The sequence below is a fragment of the Arachis hypogaea genome, chromosome 5 (assembly GCF_003086295.3).
Source record: "Arachis hypogaea cultivar Tifrunner chromosome 5, arahy.Tifrunner.gnm2.J5K5, whole genome shotgun sequence".
NCBI classification, from domain to species: Eukaryota; Viridiplantae; Streptophyta; class Magnoliopsida; order Fabales; family Fabaceae; genus Arachis; species Arachis hypogaea.
The window spans coordinates 73,677,772-73,695,378 of NC_092040.1; the positions used below are offsets into that span (position 1 = coordinate 73,677,772).

The window sequence follows — 17,607 nt, forward strand, 5'->3', positions numbered from 1 at the left end:
CAGAAGCAAAGGTTAGTGAAAAGCCAATTGAAAAAGAAGATCAGGAGGAGGCACAGAGCAAAGAAGAGCACACCCCCTCGTAGACATCCGGACAACCCTTTTCCAGTTAGTCTTGAGACACATCCGGCGTTGCCTAAAGCACTTGAGTACAAGTCTAAAATTCCATATCCTCAGAGATTTTAGAAGGCCTCCAAAGACAAGCAATTTTCCAGAATTTTAGCGGTCTTCAGGAAGATTCAGATCAGTATTCTTTTTGCAGAGATCTTTGAGCAAATGCCTCTTTATGCTATGTTCATGAAGGAGTTGTTGACTAACAAGAAGAATTTGAAATAAAGTGAGACTGTGGTGCTTACTATGGAATGTAGTGCCATTATTCAACAAGATCTCCCTGAGAAATTGCAGGATCCGGGGAGCTTTTTGATTCCTTGCACTATTGAAGATATCACCATTTAGAGAGCTTTACGTGATATTGGAGCTAGCATCAATCTCACGCCACTTTCATTGATGAGAAAGCTCCAAATTGATGAAGTAAAGCCCACTTGTATTTCTATTTAACTTGTTGACTGTTCAATTAAATTTCCTCTTGGAGTTGTTGAGAATTTACTTGTGAAAGTAGGACATCATTTATTTTTCCTGTTGATTTTGTCATATTGGATATGGAAGAAGACAAAAATGCTTCTATTATTTTTGGAAGTTCCTTTTTAGCTACAGGTAGAGTCCTTATTGATGTTCATAAGGGTGAATTAACCTTGAGGGCCAATGAAGAGGAAGTTGTCCTTAATGTGCTTGAGACTTTGCATCACCCTAGTGATTCTGACAAGTGTATGAGAGTTGATCTTATTGAACCTCTGGTTTAGGAGGTATTTGAAGATGAAGTGCTTGATGATGTTCTAGAATCCCCATCTGAGGATAATTTGTTTGAGATGGATGAGTCACCACCTCAGAAGGAGAAGCCTCACACGCCTAGTACTGAGGAAAGGGCTCCGAAGCTTGAGTTGAAGCCCTTACCTCCTTCTTTGAATTATGCTTTGTTAGGCGATCATGATTCTTATCCAGTGATTATTAGCTCCTCTTTGAGGCATGAGGAGGAGGAGGCGTTTCTTGAAGTACTCAAGAGTCATAAAACGGCTCTTGGATGGACCATTAGAGACTTAAAAAGGTTCATTCTGGCCAAGTGTATGCACAAGATCTTGCGCGAAGATGATGCTAAACCGGTTGTGCAACCACAAAGGCGACTAAATCCAACCATGAAAGAAGTGGTCCAAAAAGATGTAATGATGCTTTGGAAAGCCAATATTATTTACCTAGTTTTTGATAGCCCATGGGTGAGTCCCGTTCAAGTGGTTCCCAAGAAAGGAGAAATGATAATGATTAAGAATGAGAAGAATGAGTTTATTCTCACAAGGACCGTCACAGGGTAGCATATGTGTATTGACTCAATAATGTAACAAGAAATTATCACTTTCCCTTGCCTTTCATTTGTCAGATGCTCGAGAGGTTAGCCAGTAAAGCTTTTTACTATTTCTTAGATAGATATTCTGGCTATAATCAGATTGTAGTGGACCCTCAAGATCAAGAGAAGATGGCATTCACATGCCCATTTGGAGCATTTGCTTACCAAAAGATGCCATTTGGACTGTGTAATTCTCTAGCAATTTTTCAGAGGTGCATGCTTTCCATATTTTCTGACATGGTTGAAAAGTTTATTAAGGTATTTATGGATGATTTTTTTGTATTTGATAATTTTTTTTACTCGTGCCTTAAGCATCTTTCCATGGTCTTTAAACGGTGCCAAGAAACAAACCTTGTTTTAAATTGGAAAAAATGTCACTTTATGGTCACTGAAGGTATTGTTCTTGAACACTGGATTTCAAGTAAGGGGATTGAGATTGATAAAGCTAAGGAGGTGGTAATTGAAAAATTTCCACCACCCACTAATGCTAAGACAATCCGGATTTTCTTGGGACATGCAGGATTTTATTGGAGATTTATAAAGAATTTTTCTAAGATTGCTAAACCTTTGAGCAACCTCTTGGTGGCAGACATTCCTCTTAATTTTGATAATGATTGTTTGCATGCCTTTGAAACTCTAAAATCTAGGCTTGTCTTTGCTCCCATCATAGCTCTTTCCAACTAAGATTTACCATTTGAATTGATGTGTGATTCCAGTGACTATGCTATAGAGCCTTCTTGGGACAGAGACAAGACAAGCTTATGCACGTCATTTACTATGCTAGCCGTGTATTGAATGACACGCAAAAGAATCACACAACTATAAAAAATCAATTACTAGTTGTAGTTTATGCTTCTGATAAGTTTAAGTCCTATTTAATTGGTTTTAAGGTTATTGTTTTTATTGACCATGCTACTCTTAAGTATCTTTTGACCAAACAGGATTTTAAACCAAGACCAAAAAGCTCTCTGCCTTAGCAGCGCTAAATGTCGAGTCTAGTGTTTAGTGCCGTAGCGCAAATATGATTTTCAAGGAAGGCTTCGTTGGCTTATATTTTCATTTATATTTAGTTTTTTTTTGTTATTATTATTTCAAAACACAATCTTTTAGGTTTAGAATTTATTATTCTATTTTATTTTCAAATCAAATTAGGTTAGATATAAAAGGAAAAAGATTTAGCCCTTTGGGCTCATTCTCTGTCTCTACCTCATTCTACACTCTGCATACTTTTGAACCCTAGTTTTTCTCTGATCCATGAGCAGCTAAACCTCCATTGTTAAGGTTAGGAGCTCTGTTTATTCTAGGAATTAATACTATTGTCACTCTATTTTAATTATTGTATTGATTCAAATTCAAGGATTACTTTCGTTCTTTATCTTATGAATTAGAGTGTATTGAAAAATAGCTCTTATTCTACATGAATTCTTGTTGATTCTTGAAATAGTTAACTCACTTGTATAATAGCTTGAAAGTAATTCCTCCCTAATCACTAATTACTTCGACTTAATGGGATACGTGACATATAATCCTCTTATATTTGGTTAATTAGGATTTTTGTGGCTAATAAACTAGAATTGGACTTAACCCTTTAATCTACATTAAGTGACCAAGGAATTAGCCGTTAATTAGGTTAGAAGAGACTAAATTACTAAGGAATTATGGTTTAGTCAATTAGAGTTTGCCATGAATTGGGTCTTGCATGATTAAAATAGTTGGTAAGAAACATTAATCTGAAAAAATAAATATCTATGAAACCTTAACTATTTTCTCACATACTTTTCACACTAAATTTACTAATTGCTTTCTGAATTCCTGAATTGTTGTTTGATGCTTTTGAACCTAAAACACTATTTTCTGCTTGTCTGACTAAATGAATCACTCAATTATTATTGCATGGTCCAACAATCTTGTGGGATCGACTCTCACTCAACAGGTATTACTTGGTACAACCTAGTGCACTTGCCAGTTCAGTTGTGGTAATCGAAATTCCGCACGAGTTACACATAAGTATTTATTTCATTTGAATTTAGTATTTAATTATGACTTATGTTTAATTACATTTTTAAATTTGTTAGGATTAGTTCATATAAAACATGCAGACTCAGACCCAGTAATCCAAGTAAAAAAGGGAGAAAGGACAAGTAATGTGCAGGTGGATCCGGATGTCGTATGGCTTAAGACTCTGGACGAGCCATGTAATAACTGCATTTATGGACAAGGATCCTTCTTCGCTAGTACTCTACGCTCGAGTCTTTTGAGAAGGGCGTCTTCCATATCAACCACTAGCACTATTCCACCTTCCTAGGAGGCCGATTTGCATGACCAAATCCACATCCTAACCCAAAGACTACAAGATTAGGGACAACATCTACAACGAGCTGAGGAGTGGATTGAAGACCTCCTTACTCACCTCGCTGAATGGGACATTGTGGAGGAGGAGAGACAGGCAATCATAGCTTATCGTGCTAACAGCTTGCGGGAGATAGAGCAGATTTGCAAAATAAAGGAGGAAATGACAATCTAATACGATCAGGTTTGCGCTAGTAATAGCACTACTAGAGGGAATTCATCATTTGCACCGGTATCGTTGACTTAGGAGGAGATGGACGGCCAGAAAGATGATGCAAATGATTTTGTTGACTTAGGAGGAGATGGACGGCCAGAAAGATGATGCAAATGATTTTGTAGACCTGTAGATAGGATTTATCTTTCCTTTCGTACATTTCATATATTTTGTACATATAGTTTGTATTATTGATATTTTAGTTTGTTATTATAATAAAAAAAATTAGTGTAAAGTGCTATTTTAGTCCCTAACATTTGGACTAAATCTTAATATTATCCCTAAGATTTCAAATGTCATATTTGTCTCAAAATTTCAAACGGATTTAATTCCCACCTTTAAATTTGATATAAATAATTAACATTTAAATCTCAAATCTTAACAATCAATCATGAATGCTATAAAATCTAAAAAAATCTTTTATTTTAGTGATCATTAAAAAATCGATTTCAAAGTTTCTCGTATTTTCTTGTTCTGTAAATAAACTTTAAAATAAAAACCACAAATTCCACTAATATTCATGGTCATCTATCTATCTCCCTCTTGCACAAAAGTAACAAAAGCTGCATACCAAGAATCTTTTTGACAATTTCATCAAAAGTATACTCCGGTACTTTTTTATGTACAACTTCATTGCACGCCCCATGGACTTTGCATCCCTAGAAATCTTGCTAGACAAACTAGAAGCCTCCATTCCAACAATGAAAACAAATGTTAGTGCCACCTGCCCACCATGTTCTATTTGGCCAAGCACACCATTCTCGTCGAGTGATGTTCGTGTATGGTCCTTCTGTCGCACCTGCTTTTAGTATATGTCGAATATTTACAAGTCTCGGAGTATAATTGATGATTTCACAATGAAGTCTTCTCCGCAACAGCCTTTAACTTCTCTACTACTTTCAAAAGTGAAGAATTTCCCTCACAAGCTTCAACTAAAATTTTTATCCTAAACTCTAATCCTGTGTAAGATCTCGGTGCCATCTTGTTATAGTGGATGAGGTTGAGCAACATTCCCTATAACATAAGTTCTCCATTAGTAAAAACCATAGATTTCCCTAAATTAACATCATATATATATATGCAGACAATAATACCTAAGTATTTAAGGGGAGGGAAAAAAAAAAGAACAAAAAAATTCTTTTTCATTAATAGCTTTCAAATAATTCATGGTCACAAAATACTACTGTTTAGAACTTGGAAGAAGATGGAAAATCTCTGGCACTGAGGACTCTGAATAGAGAGATCTGTCTAAGCAGCTATTCAATCAATGTAAAGCTATAAAAACTTGCTCACCTCGTGTCGCTGTTTCCCAGCATAATCTCGCAGGAGCGACCTAATAACTCTGTTCCGCAACAACAATTTATCTGTGAGACAAGGATTAAATATGAAGGAGGAAAGATGATGGACAACCAGAGTATACGCAATTGATCCTCGAATTGCAGCCCTGTCAAGAGCATCAGAAGCCCATGACTTGGTATAAGCTTCCAAAATCCCTTCATTATCCTGCAGAGAGACAGGGAACCCATCAATATCGATTTAAATACGATGTATTTCGAGTTGTGTAGTATGCATTAAAACTGTAATAGAATGCACCTCTCGACACATAGTAGGTGGTAAAAGGCATGGACAGCAAATATTAGATTCCGGGTTTGCTGCTTGTTGAAATATAATAGGAGATATTAATGTTAGTTAGTAGTTAGTAGTTTACATAGTGTATTTATGAAGAGTTCTCCACATTTATTACTCTCTACTCTGTATATGTTAGATTGTTAGTCTTCTCTCATGTAACAATACAATCAGCATACAGTCTATACACATCACATATGAGTAATATATTCTTTTTCTCATTTGTTAAGTTAATATTTACTCTATTTTTTTCATATTCAATCATGGATTTTAACATAGTATTAGAGTCATGGTATATTGGTATCCTCCTTGAGTTCCCTGAAATTCTGCCGCTGTCACAAACTATGTTGAAAGTAATCTTTCTATTCTTGGTTGAAATCAAAATTACTTCCATTTCACATTTTTCCAAACCAAGAAACACTTGTTTAAGTTGTTTCAGCTACTTCTGCTGTTGTGCATCCAGCAGCACAATCTGCTACTTTTAATTTAAGGATGTTCTTTATTGTAAAGTTCCAGCCAACCGGGTGCCTTTCTAGTTACCAGAACGTCCTCTGCTGTGTTGTTCTTTCCAACAAAAACCACCTTCTGACCCCTTTCAGAACTGTTCCAGCACTCCCCTGCCGTCCACCGTCCAATCTGACAAATGATCACACTGTCGGACTCATCGCTGCTCAGCCCAGCCAACAGTGATGCTGACTGAGGCTTCACACACATCCACGCACTGTTTTCTCCCTCATACGGTTCAGTTACCGCCGCTACTTTAGCCAGCGCGTGTTGGCATCTTGGCTGTCGATTTCCGCCGCTAATCTGTTGAGGACTTGGTAGTATGGGGTGCCCATATATGTTAAGGAGAGTGGTTATTCCCTCTTAATAGTTAGTTTTTAAGGTGTAATTTCCCACTTTTCTTAGGTACTTAACAATGGTATCAAAGACTTGGTTGTCGGCGCCATGGAAAACGATGCTTATGGGCTAGATTAAGGTGAATACTGAATAATGACAGTTGGTGGTAGGCTACCACTAGCTCAATGTCGATAGAGTAAAGCCACCATCACTGTGGACGTTGGCTCTCCAGGGTCAGTGTATTGTTGGGGACTAGGTATTATGGGGTGCCCAAAGTTCCACATTGAGTATGAGATACCTGATATTGTATATAAGGAAAGTGGTTCTTCCCCGCCTTAATAACCAGCTATAAGGTGTGGTTTCCCACTTCCCTTACATACTTAACATTATCAAAGCCTCACTGTCCTCTTTCAGGGTCTGGTCATGTTTTTTCTTATCCGACCATTTTTCTCTTTTGCATTTCTGCATTTCCCTTTTTGCCCCCGTCACTGCTGCACTGTTCATCTGCAGCGTCTGCCACCACCTCCGGTCGGTACTACCTCAGTGCTGACATCTCTGTGCTTTCTGGATATGTGCTTATCTCCTTTATCTAGCCACTAGTCCACTACAGCATATCATCAAATTCATTGATTTTATCCCTTGATTTCTTGCATGTTTGACATCCGTCCTGTCTGTGTAACCTCTTCCATCATCTCCCTATTCTTACTCTTGGCATAGAGTGATTGATTGGGTTATCTTTTCCTTCCAACCTCCCACTGAATGATACCAATGATCTTATTTTTCATTCACCCAGTCTGTCAGTCATGCTAGTTATAGCCTCTTTGAAAGACCATGACACTTGAACCAAGTCACCTTTCCAAGGTTACCAACTGGCCCCGGCAAGTTCCCGGTAGTCCCATCTAGGTTCAGCAAGTCCCTGACAGCCCCAGCTGCCCCCAACACATCTCCAGAAGTCCCCAATGGGCCTGGCACATCTTCGGCAATTCCAGCTGGCCCTTCTTTCGTCTTCAACAGTTTACTCTCTATTTTATTTTCAAGGGTATTATTGTAACAAGCTTAACAGCTTAGTAAGCTTTAGCTTGAAGGGGAATATTAGAGAGATTATCCTTTCATATCTCACCAGATCAAATAATATCATTTATATGTTACTTATGTTCCAAGCTTGAGGGGGAATATTAGAGAGATTATCCTTTCATATCTCACCAGATTAAATAATATCCCTTATATGTTACTTATGTTCCAAGCTTGATGTATATTATCTATATGCACAAGCTTGAGGGAGAGTGTTGAAACATGAGAGATACTAATGTTAAATAGTAGTAAGTAGTTTACACAGTGCATTTATGGAGAATAGTAGACTAGGTGCTCCACATTTTTTACTCTTCTTTCTATATATGTTAGTCATCTCTCATGTAACAATACAATCAGCATACAATCTACACAAATCACATAATATACTCTTTTCTCACATTTGCTGAGTTACTATTCACTCTATTATTTTCATAGAAAATCATGGATTTTAACACTACTGTTAATAAAAGGACAAGAAAACAAGCTGTAGTTTCAAATTTACTAAAGTAGTTTAAAGCTTTCTAATCAAGTAAGAAACAATCTACTAAAGTTTATAGCTTCAAAAAAAGTCACAGTAAAGATATGTGCATGTTTGATGCAAAATTAAAACCAATAAACATGTCAATTACGTGTCATGTTAATGCATCATGACCAGAAAAACAATAAATTATGTCATGAACAATCTTTCCCAAATGCTTAAACTAGGTGGGGTAGGGCTTAGTTTAATATCTAACACATTCCATCTTCTCTTAACATTTTAATTTTCATTGGTTTTGTAGACTAGAAAAAAAAATTACTGCTATGAATTTTTTCACTATATTGGGTGAAATTTGGAATTGAATCCAATATAGAGCTTTTCATATACCTAGTCCGAGCTGATAACTCTACTCATCAAATGGCACATCTCCTAACGGGTAAACAAAAAACAGAAAATAAACACGAATGTAACTGTACCTCTAAAACTTAAGAAAATGTTTCTAAGTTACTTTGACTAATTTATGCTTTGATGCAAAAGAAAAAAGATTACACTGCCAATGATGTCGTGTTTATAGTTTGTGTGTTTGTTTCAAGGAAATATATTATTCTCATGTTTGTTTGAAAATTTGAACTCTAGTTTCTAAGAATAATTTTTCCAAGAGTAATTTAGTCCCACAAATATGAAAATTTTATTCCATCTCAAAAGATGGGTATTTCATATTTGATATTCCTATGTTAAGGGAATAAAAATAAACATTTATAACTTCAATTTAAAATGAAGAGAAAGTAAAAAAGCATAGGAACAATGCTATGCATCTAATATATCACATTAGAACAGTAGATAATGATCAAGTTTTACCTCAATCGGTTCAAGGTATCCTTCAGGCCCAGAAAAGCACTTCTCCAGTGGTGGTAAAAGCTCAAGAACACGAGCATTAGATAGTGCACTCCAGGCAGCAAGTCGAATCGAAGGTTCAACACAACGATGAAGATAGAGGGAAACTTGCCGGCTGAAAATCATATCACCATAAGATATAGCTGAAAACTGCTCTACAAGTTCTTCAATAAATACCGAGTAACTTTCATGAATCTCGGATTGGAATTTCAGAAACTCAAGATGGTTTTTATCATCTGAGATAGTTTCTTCATTTTTGTTTAACCTTGCCTTATCAAGAAGCATGCCATAAAGATCCTGTAAAGCTTCAAAAGTTTCCCTGCTCTGCTCTTGTTCAAGTATTTCCATTCCAACAAGGAAATTGACAGATAAGGAATGTAACTTCCACGTCAATGATACATGCTGAATAGGAGAAGGAATGTCATGGCCTTGGAAATTGGACATTGCTTCAATGCCAAAAATAAAGAAAAGTCCAGACCTGGCAACTTCGAGCAAATTAGACAGACCATGTATGCTATCCGACCCATCAACTTTTTGGGGACCAGATTGCTTGCTACGGGAAATCGTGGAGATTGGACTAAGGTAAAAGTGGAGTGGAAGTGGTAGTTTCTGGTGAGCCCATTCTACCATTAAAGAATTACACGACGGGCTCGTACCGAGTGACATGTCAGAGTCCTCAAATATAGTGTCCAACCGAGCACTACCCTTCAGAGAACTCTTAGTGCTGGAGGAACCACTGCCATTTATAGACTTGGACTTCACCTTTTCAGATAACCATCTGCTCCTGAAATGAGACAATAAGATTCTACTGAAGTGCATGTAATCCTCCTCTTCATGTTTCCACCCAAAGGTTTTACCCCTCGTGTCAAGGAGAAAGTTCTGTGTGCAATGATCAAGGTATTTCAATGCAGAAACATCAAATAAGAGATCCAATGCCTTATTTACAACACACTTCTCCCTTGGTCCAGCAGTTAAACACAATCGCAACAGAGTGTTAATCTTTTGAATGGACAATGTCTTTTCTTCAATTACAGATACATCTTTAGATGCATTTTGAAGAGTCTGCAGCAAACAGATTAGAAATCTAGCATCTAGTTGCATTAATAAGACTGATTTTGACCAAAACCCTCCATGAGGGGCACCCCAGCCAATGCCCACTCCTGGAGCTGGTCCCCCTCTTCCAAATATCTCAATCGCCTGCATGTAGCACCACCCAGAATCAACCGAACTTGTCAAAACACTAAGCACAGACCTTAATTCAACCCAACACGATCTAAGTATGCCATCCTCAAGCACTTTCCCTTCTTTTGAGAGATTTTGTACTTGGCTTGGGAGAGTAGAAGTAACACTCTTGGCAGACTGTATTAGTTTATCAATAGCAGCAATAACATTGACCATTCCATTCAGACAACAGGTGGAAGCTAAAGACATTTCAACATCACCCTTCAGTCTCAAATTAACTAGTTCCTTCATAAAAGATTCACCGGAGTTGGGAAGACCGTTTTCTGTCCCAAAGTAACCTGAAAAGCCCGAAAGCCAATATATAATCAACTCAAGTCCAATCTTTGGGACAAAGTCTGGAAGCCACGGTACATGCCTCTCAGTTTTCTGTGGGCTAATAGTATCACCCATTGTCACCCTTTCAAGCACTCTGAAGAGCATGTGAGTCACAGCAGCATACACAAACAACAAGGATGTCACAGACAATCCAAGGGAAGTCACGTCAAATCTCCCTTCATTCTGTCTTTTAAACAAATTACATACTTCTGGGTCACTTCTGGTTGCAATCCACTTTACTGCTAAGTCAACCATTGGACCAACATACCTCCAAGACCACACCTCCATGTTACCAGCAGACTCAGGAATCTGATTGTTTTGGGACTGCTGTGAAAATAAATTTGGAAGTCTTCCAGCTAAAGACTCTAGAACAAGGTATGCCTCCCTTGAGATGGAAGCATATTCATACAGAACATCTTCATCAACAAGTTTTTCGAAGGAAGGTGGATTCAACCAAAAACATAGGGCAGGGAACATTTCTGAGAAGTAAGATACATAATATCCATATCGAATGCAGACCTTCCAGAAACGTAATTGTTCAACAATCAAGGCTGACCCAAGTTTGCATTTTTCCTTCCCCATATTCAGCCAGTGGTCAATGGAGGAAGGATTTTGGTATAAATTCCATGTCAGAGTCTGAAAATACCCATTCCTTATAAACTCTACACAAGTTGTCTGATCCAACCAAGCTAAGACCTTCAACCAATTTGAAATGAAACATTAGTAATGATTCTCTTACGGTAACTGCATAAAATATTGAAGATATATAACACGTAAGGGAGGATTATAACCTTCATTAGGTTTACAGATTTTATCATAGACCACCGGATTTCTAAATTGTTCACAGTAAATCGTTTCACAATTGTCTGAATAAGCCTTTCACAGTTCAAGACTGCATTAGCACATGATGGTGAATGTCTCACTATGGCAATCAGTATAGAAATAATGCATTCTTCCAAAGTTGTTGTAGGATCTGTCTGCAACCAGTATCAAATATTTAAATATAATATGAAGGTTCATATAAGAGGAGGAGAAATTTATAGATCGAATGACATTAACTGCTTCATCATGATTAATTATTTTACCTCTAAAAGATAACGAAGTCTGGGAAGGATTCCCATGCGTACTAGACCTGCAGTAAAATCTTGTCCAGCAACCACAACATCATCCTGAATCGTATGTTTTCCTTCAGACTCATCATCCATGTGATCCTCACTGATAGGAAGAATGTTTGAGGGTTTTGTACTGTACTTCCAAAAACCCCCGTGAAGAAATCCAAGATCAATATCTGGTCTGTTCCTAAAAACTGGAGCAGTGCAGATATCCTTGTCACAGATTGCAATCTTCAGAAAGTTAAAAAAAAAGATATATCAGTTTACTCAAATTTGAAACACAAATATTACTAACTATACAATTAAAGAAAATAAATATAGTTGAGAATTGATACCTCTGATATATTGAAGTAGTTGTCATTCACATCACAACTCAACACACTTTGAATAACCTTCACACAAGCCAGAACTACAGAATTGTGGTTATCATCAAGGCACATCCTAAAAGAAAACAAAGGGTACTACCATCAAATGCGTCCCAAACAAGGAGTAAAGAACCATACGTGACTACAACTTGAAAGAATTGAAGTAACTATTACTTAAGCGAGTTAAATACGAAACCTACGTGTAGCAGGTTATAATACAATCCATAGGCAAAATATAAACAAGAATGAGAAGATGAATAGTCCCATTTGGGAGAAGATCACTTTGTATAATAAACGAATAAGAGAACAACAGGTGTGCAAGTTAACTAAGCACTCTATATTTCACTTTTCTTAAATTTCACATAAGTGGCAATATTACACACCCAAGCCACAACATGCCAACAAATATTTTGGGGTAAAATTGTACAAAGCCCTCTAGAAAAGCCAGTGCACAGGAGCTCATCCCAATTAAAAATTTAAAAAACAAAAATCGGAGTTTATAAAAGCTGGTTTGCATAAGCCCTTATCACAAATTAACAAATCTTTTTAGAGCATGCAAACAATGCTGGCTTCTACAATGACCACTACCAGACACAAAAATACTAAATAGTGAGCAACATATCTGTGACTTCTTTGCTTCATTGGGTCCAAGTAAAATGCAAGGAATTTAAAACATCAACTGGAGCCATTCTATCTAACAAATCAATTCAGCTGCTATTTAAAAGTGTATTTTAAAAAAGAAGAAAATCATCGGCCATTGCAGGTAGCTGATAAAACTAGAAATTTGGGTAATAAAACTCACCTGAGTGCCAACACCAGCTCAGGTTCTGGACCAAGTGCGAAAGCCCAAACAGCCTCCCAGTCAACTGATTTGTCAACTTCATCTTCACTTTTCGAGATCTGTACTGTTCTGTCCTTACAAATATATTGCAATGCCTTATCAAGAACAGATGAAAGGAGATGCAATGCAAGGGACCTTTGTCCAGGAACCTAAAAGAAAAAAAAAATTGGCAGATGTTGAGTTCCGAAGGGAGAAATTACAATAAATTATCTCAATATTTACATTAATAATAGCAAATACATCCAAACTATTCCAGACATCCACGTTTCAAGGTAAATCTGCATCTAACTGAAAGATAGATCTATTTTAACACATAACATACCACACTTCTTGTGAGTGCCACTGCTTCTTTGATTGTGTAACCAGCTGCACCAGGATCTCCATCGGTCCGCAGATAGTCACGTTCAGAGACATTGTCTGTAGTGCAACGGAAAGAATTATCACATAAGAAATTTAAAATTTATATTATCAACTCCATCTTATTTCAGAATAATAAGGATATGAGGGATGACAATCAATTGGAGAGTTCTAACATCTGATATGCTTAATAGGGAATGCACAACAAAACCAAAACCAAGCAGCCAAGTTTAATAACTAGGAAAGAATAGGAAGAAAAGGGAATCAACATAAACCACACTCTAGACTAGAACCAAAACAATAGCATAATTTATGGTCAAAAGGCTTTGCCTATCATGCTAGAGAAGACTTCTACAACCTTTCCTTGCTAGCAATATAACTCCTACACAGAATGGGTAAAGTATACTTTTTGTCCCTAAAATTTGCAATTTTTTTTTTTCAAAACTATTCCTAAAGTTTAGCTGCATTCAATTTTATCCTTAACGTTTTCGATGTGTCAAAATTACCCCTGGATGTTAACTCCATGTAAAATGTTAGGGATACAATTGAGAACTTCTAGGGATAGTTTTGACACAAATCGAAAACGTAAAGGACAAAATTGAATGAATCAAAAACATTAGAAAATTGAATGAAATTAAACGTTAGGAAAATCGCAAATATTAGGGACAAAAAATATACTTTACCAAATAAGTAACACTAGCATAAGGAGATGCCATCAAGAAAAATATCCAAACATTAACAATACATAACACTAGCATCAGGAAGGCACTGATCTTCAACATACTCAAAAGCAATTATATAGATGCAGGCAATGATCATCAGATGACATCAGAAATCATATAGAAAGCTAAAAAAACATGAGAAATAAATAAGAAATACCATAAGGAGATGCCCAATCAGAATGAACAGGATCCCCAGCCAAGGAAAATCTTAACTCCCTAACAGCCTCAACTCTATTGCTCCAAGCATTCCATGAGCTGCCACTAGCAGTTGTCATAGTGATTTTCCTAATTTTCTCATCATCTAGCTTATTTTCTGAAGGTGGTGTCATCGACATATGGGAGATGTTGTCCTCTGTATGCAGACGTTTTGCATCTTGATTACTATGAACATCTTGATTCATAGATGCATTGCCGTTACCCACTTCTGATGTTAAACTATCTTGTTTCTTAACCTTTTCCTGCCCCCTTTTCTGCAGCACTTTGAGTAACGAAGGGTTTATCTTCTCCATTATTTCAGCCTGGGCTTCAGCAATCTCCTCAGGTGACATTTGCATTATCCGAGCCCGATTCTCAGCATCAATTTCATCCTCCAGAGCCATGGAACCTTGTTTCCTTCTAAAGGTGCTAGAACCAGAAGAAGAAACCATGTTTGAAGTCAAATTATTTTTCTCTCCTCTTAACACATCTAGGGATCCAAAACTGTGATCAGGCTTTTCATCATTAGAAATTTGATCCCGTTCAGGCATCAATTCATCCACTTCGTTGCTGTCATAGATTGTGGCATATTTGTGTTTTTCCTGAGGATCTGCCTTATTTGATGTATCTATCTCCATGGCACTGGCTGAGTTAAGAAACCCGCTATCATAGTTATTTAATTGTGGTTTAGTGTCTACTTCCATAGAAGCAAGGGCAACACCATCAGTAGATGACGTTTTCATGTCTGCATTCTTACTGCCTTTTTCATTTTTCTTTTTCCCTGTATTAATCATATTATCTGATTCCTTCCCCAAGGAACAATAATTGTCTTGAGTAATCTCTTTCCACTTTTTAAAATCCAAATCTTTTTTCTTCCTCTTTTGTACTGGATTGGCAAAGGCTGAAACTTTTTCAAACTCCTTGAAACCTTTATCTTCTTTATCCTCAACATCATTGTCACTGTCATCATCATCGTTGCCACGAGCACCCCCTTTATTACTTAATGGATGCCAATACTGCAAAATCATCAAAGTCTCAATGTCATTCCATGAGTTAATGTAAGACTCCTTCATGCATCATGGCCGACAAAGATTTCTAAGCTCAACAACCTGGGTCTAAGATACCATTCAAAAATTACTTTTCCATAGAAGTTTTCACGGAAACTATTCATTTATTTTCAGCCACATTAATGAGAGACAAAAGTTAATCTTTTTTTTATTCTTTCATAGCTTGGTTGTTAGTGATAGATGATCAATTTTGTAACTAGACCAAAACATATTCTTCTACTTCATTAAAATAGATACTGATAGAAAACTTTCTGTCATAGATAGCCTCTGGTTTAGAAACAGAATCTAGATTCTATCTCCCACACTTGTACAGGTATATATACCAGATTGTGTAATCTGCAGTGTGGTTTTACATTCAATTAAAGTCAATAATGCAGAGATGTGAATTCAGCAAAGGATTCTCTTATCATTCTCTATTTCTTTCTTCCCCTATTTCAATATCAACTATCAAGAGTTTTGTTTCAAGCATTGCTTGCTTGATAGCTTCTGCATTCTCTTCAGTGTTGAACCACTGTACACCTTCCACTATGAAATTCAAAATTTATCTTCTTATAGCAATAAGTGGAATTTGATTAGTTCAGTCGAAGTTAGGGCAGAATACAATAGAAAAAAGACAAACACAGCAGCACATGCAAAACTACGTACAACATGGTATACCGTATATGTGTCCCATCAAAATACAACAACTCTTAGTTCAGCTAGTCCCCCCCCCCCCCTTTTAATTCTTCCAAGTTCCAGCATACCCTCTTAAGTTAAACTCATTGAAATCCTAGATAAAACCTAAGGTTATTACTTTTGTTTTGTTTTGTATTCATACATTGCTAAAAAAGACCATTCATTCTGCAATGTTCCATTCAATTCAGGAATGATAATACAACACGCGAAAAATGAAAATGTCACAGTTAAGAAGGAAGCTAAAAAAGCGTGGTTGAATAAGGTAACTTACAGGGCCATGGGAACGGTGTCGTGCAACAGGGAAAGGAAGACCAGCGGGTTTGGGAAAGAAGGAAGGAGGAGTAGTGATGATGTTGTTGCCGTGAGAGTCAGAGATACCCTTTTCAATAATGGAACCAACCAAGCGAGACGCATCTTCTTCGTTTATTTGGAATGAGCTCGTGTTCAAAACCTTCACCTTCTTGGGTTCCCCTTTCTTCTCATTTTGCTGCTGCTGCTGCTGCTGCTTCTTCTCCATGGCTGTGGAAGTGTCTTCACTCTTCAACACAAAGGACGGAAGAAGAAAAATTAAAGGTAACTCACAAAATTAGAAGAAAGAACATGTGTGTGTTGCATAGTTAGAATTAAAATTTTCAGCTTAGAATTGCCAGCAATTAGAGCTATCAGCAATCAGAGGTCTGGCTCAACAACTTGTTAAATGCCTAAAACTTTCAGCTACTAGCAATCAAATATCTAATCAACTAATCATAAAAAATAAAATGTTTGGAAAAGAGAAAAAGAGCTCACCAGCTGCGACAGAGAAGCACGAGCAGAAACAGAAGCGACGAGAAGAAGAGAACAGCTGGGAGCATAGGCGAACAGGGGCGATCAGAGACCGCAGCGGCGACGGCGACGGCAAGGAGTGAGAGAGTGAGCGAGTGAGCGAGTGGAGGGTGGAGGTTGAGGCTGGTGCTGGTGCGAGACAAAGAAAAGAAGAAGAGAGTCAAAAGACCATGCAGCTTTTTATTGAGGTGTTTGGGCCTTGGCATAAGTCTATTGGACCTAGATATAAGACTAGGCTTTTCTTATGGCCCAAGGTTAGTAAGTTAATAAGTTAATCTAATCTAATATGAGTTAATATCTAATTCAGTTCCTGATAATTATCTCGAAAGAACACTGATGTTCCCAAGAAAAAAAATACCCAATTCGGCTCTGATCTTTTTTTGGGACTGATTAGCCCCTGTGCAAAAAAAAATAACATTAATTTTTTTTGACACAGAAACTAATGAGTCCCATAAAAGTAAGGCTCAAGAGTTGAGTTGGGTATTTTTTTTTCAAGGACCTCGTTGTCTTTTGAGGTAATTGTCAGGGGCTTTAGATTTTTCTCTTAAAAGATCTACTCTTCCATACTAGAAAATTAAAGACTTATTTGGGTGAATTTTATAAAAAAAATGAATTATTTTTTTTAGATTTTTTAAAAAAATAAAAATAATTTTATGTTTAGATATTTTATACAAAAATATTTTTTTATTTATCAATTATATTTAGATAGAACAATATAAAAATATTTTTATATTTATTTATTATGTGAAAAATATTTTTTATTTTTCTAATCATTTTATTTTTACTACTAAGAATTTGTCAAATATGCTAAAAAATTAAAAAAATATCTTTTTTATTGAATAAAATCTTGAGAAAAGGACAAATAAGTCCTTGATTTTTTGTCCCATAGACATTTTTGTTCCTGACCATTTAAAAATACTTTTAAATTTCTGACCTCTTTAAAAGTTAGAAATACGAATCTCTCCCATT

At 36.6% G+C, this 17,607-nt stretch overlaps 1 protein-coding gene across 3 annotated transcripts; it reads right to left on the minus strand.

Annotated features, from left to right (window-relative positions):
- Window positions 1–4,412: 4,412 nt before the first annotated feature.
- LOC112801665 (transcriptional elongation regulator MINIYO) lies at window positions 4,413–16,832 on the minus strand. Of its 3 annotated transcripts, none has more exons than XM_025844538.3 (11): window positions 16,603–16,832; window positions 16,088–16,354; window positions 14,037–15,090; window positions 13,123–13,217; window positions 12,762–12,949; window positions 11,930–12,035; window positions 11,568–11,825; window positions 11,274–11,459; window positions 8,890–11,178; window positions 5,310–5,519; window positions 4,413–5,030 (listed from the first exon to the last, which is right to left on the minus strand). In XM_025844538.3, the coding sequence occupies exons 2-11, from the start codon at window positions 16,331–16,333 to the stop codon at window positions 4,869–4,871; spliced, it is 4,794 nt and encodes a 1,597-aa protein (XP_025700323.1). In that variant the 5' UTR covers window positions 16,334–16,354; window positions 16,603–16,832; the 3' UTR covers window positions 4,413–4,868. The 3 variants fall into 3 exon arrangements, with proteins under 3 accessions (XP_025700323.1, XP_072093403.1, XP_072093402.1); XM_072237302.1 differs by having other exon boundaries at window positions 14,037–15,189; window positions 16,603–16,795; XM_072237301.1 differs by having other exon boundaries at window positions 16,088–16,347; window positions 16,599–16,793.
- Window positions 16,833–17,607: the final 775 nt, after the last annotated feature.

Coding starts and splice junctions, on each gene's coding strand:
- LOC112801665 (XM_025844538.3), bottom strand. CDS start 16,333: ATGGAGAAGAAGCAGCAGCAGCAGCAGCAGCAAAATGAGAAGAAAGGG. Junction 13,218..14,036: donor TGATTGGGCATCTCCTTATG/GTATTTCTTATT, acceptor GTTGCACTACAG/ACAATGTCTCTGAACGTGAC. Junction 11,179..11,273: donor AATCTGTAAACCTAATGAAG/GTTATAATCCTC, acceptor AATTGGTTGAAG/GTCTTAGCTTGGTTGGATCA.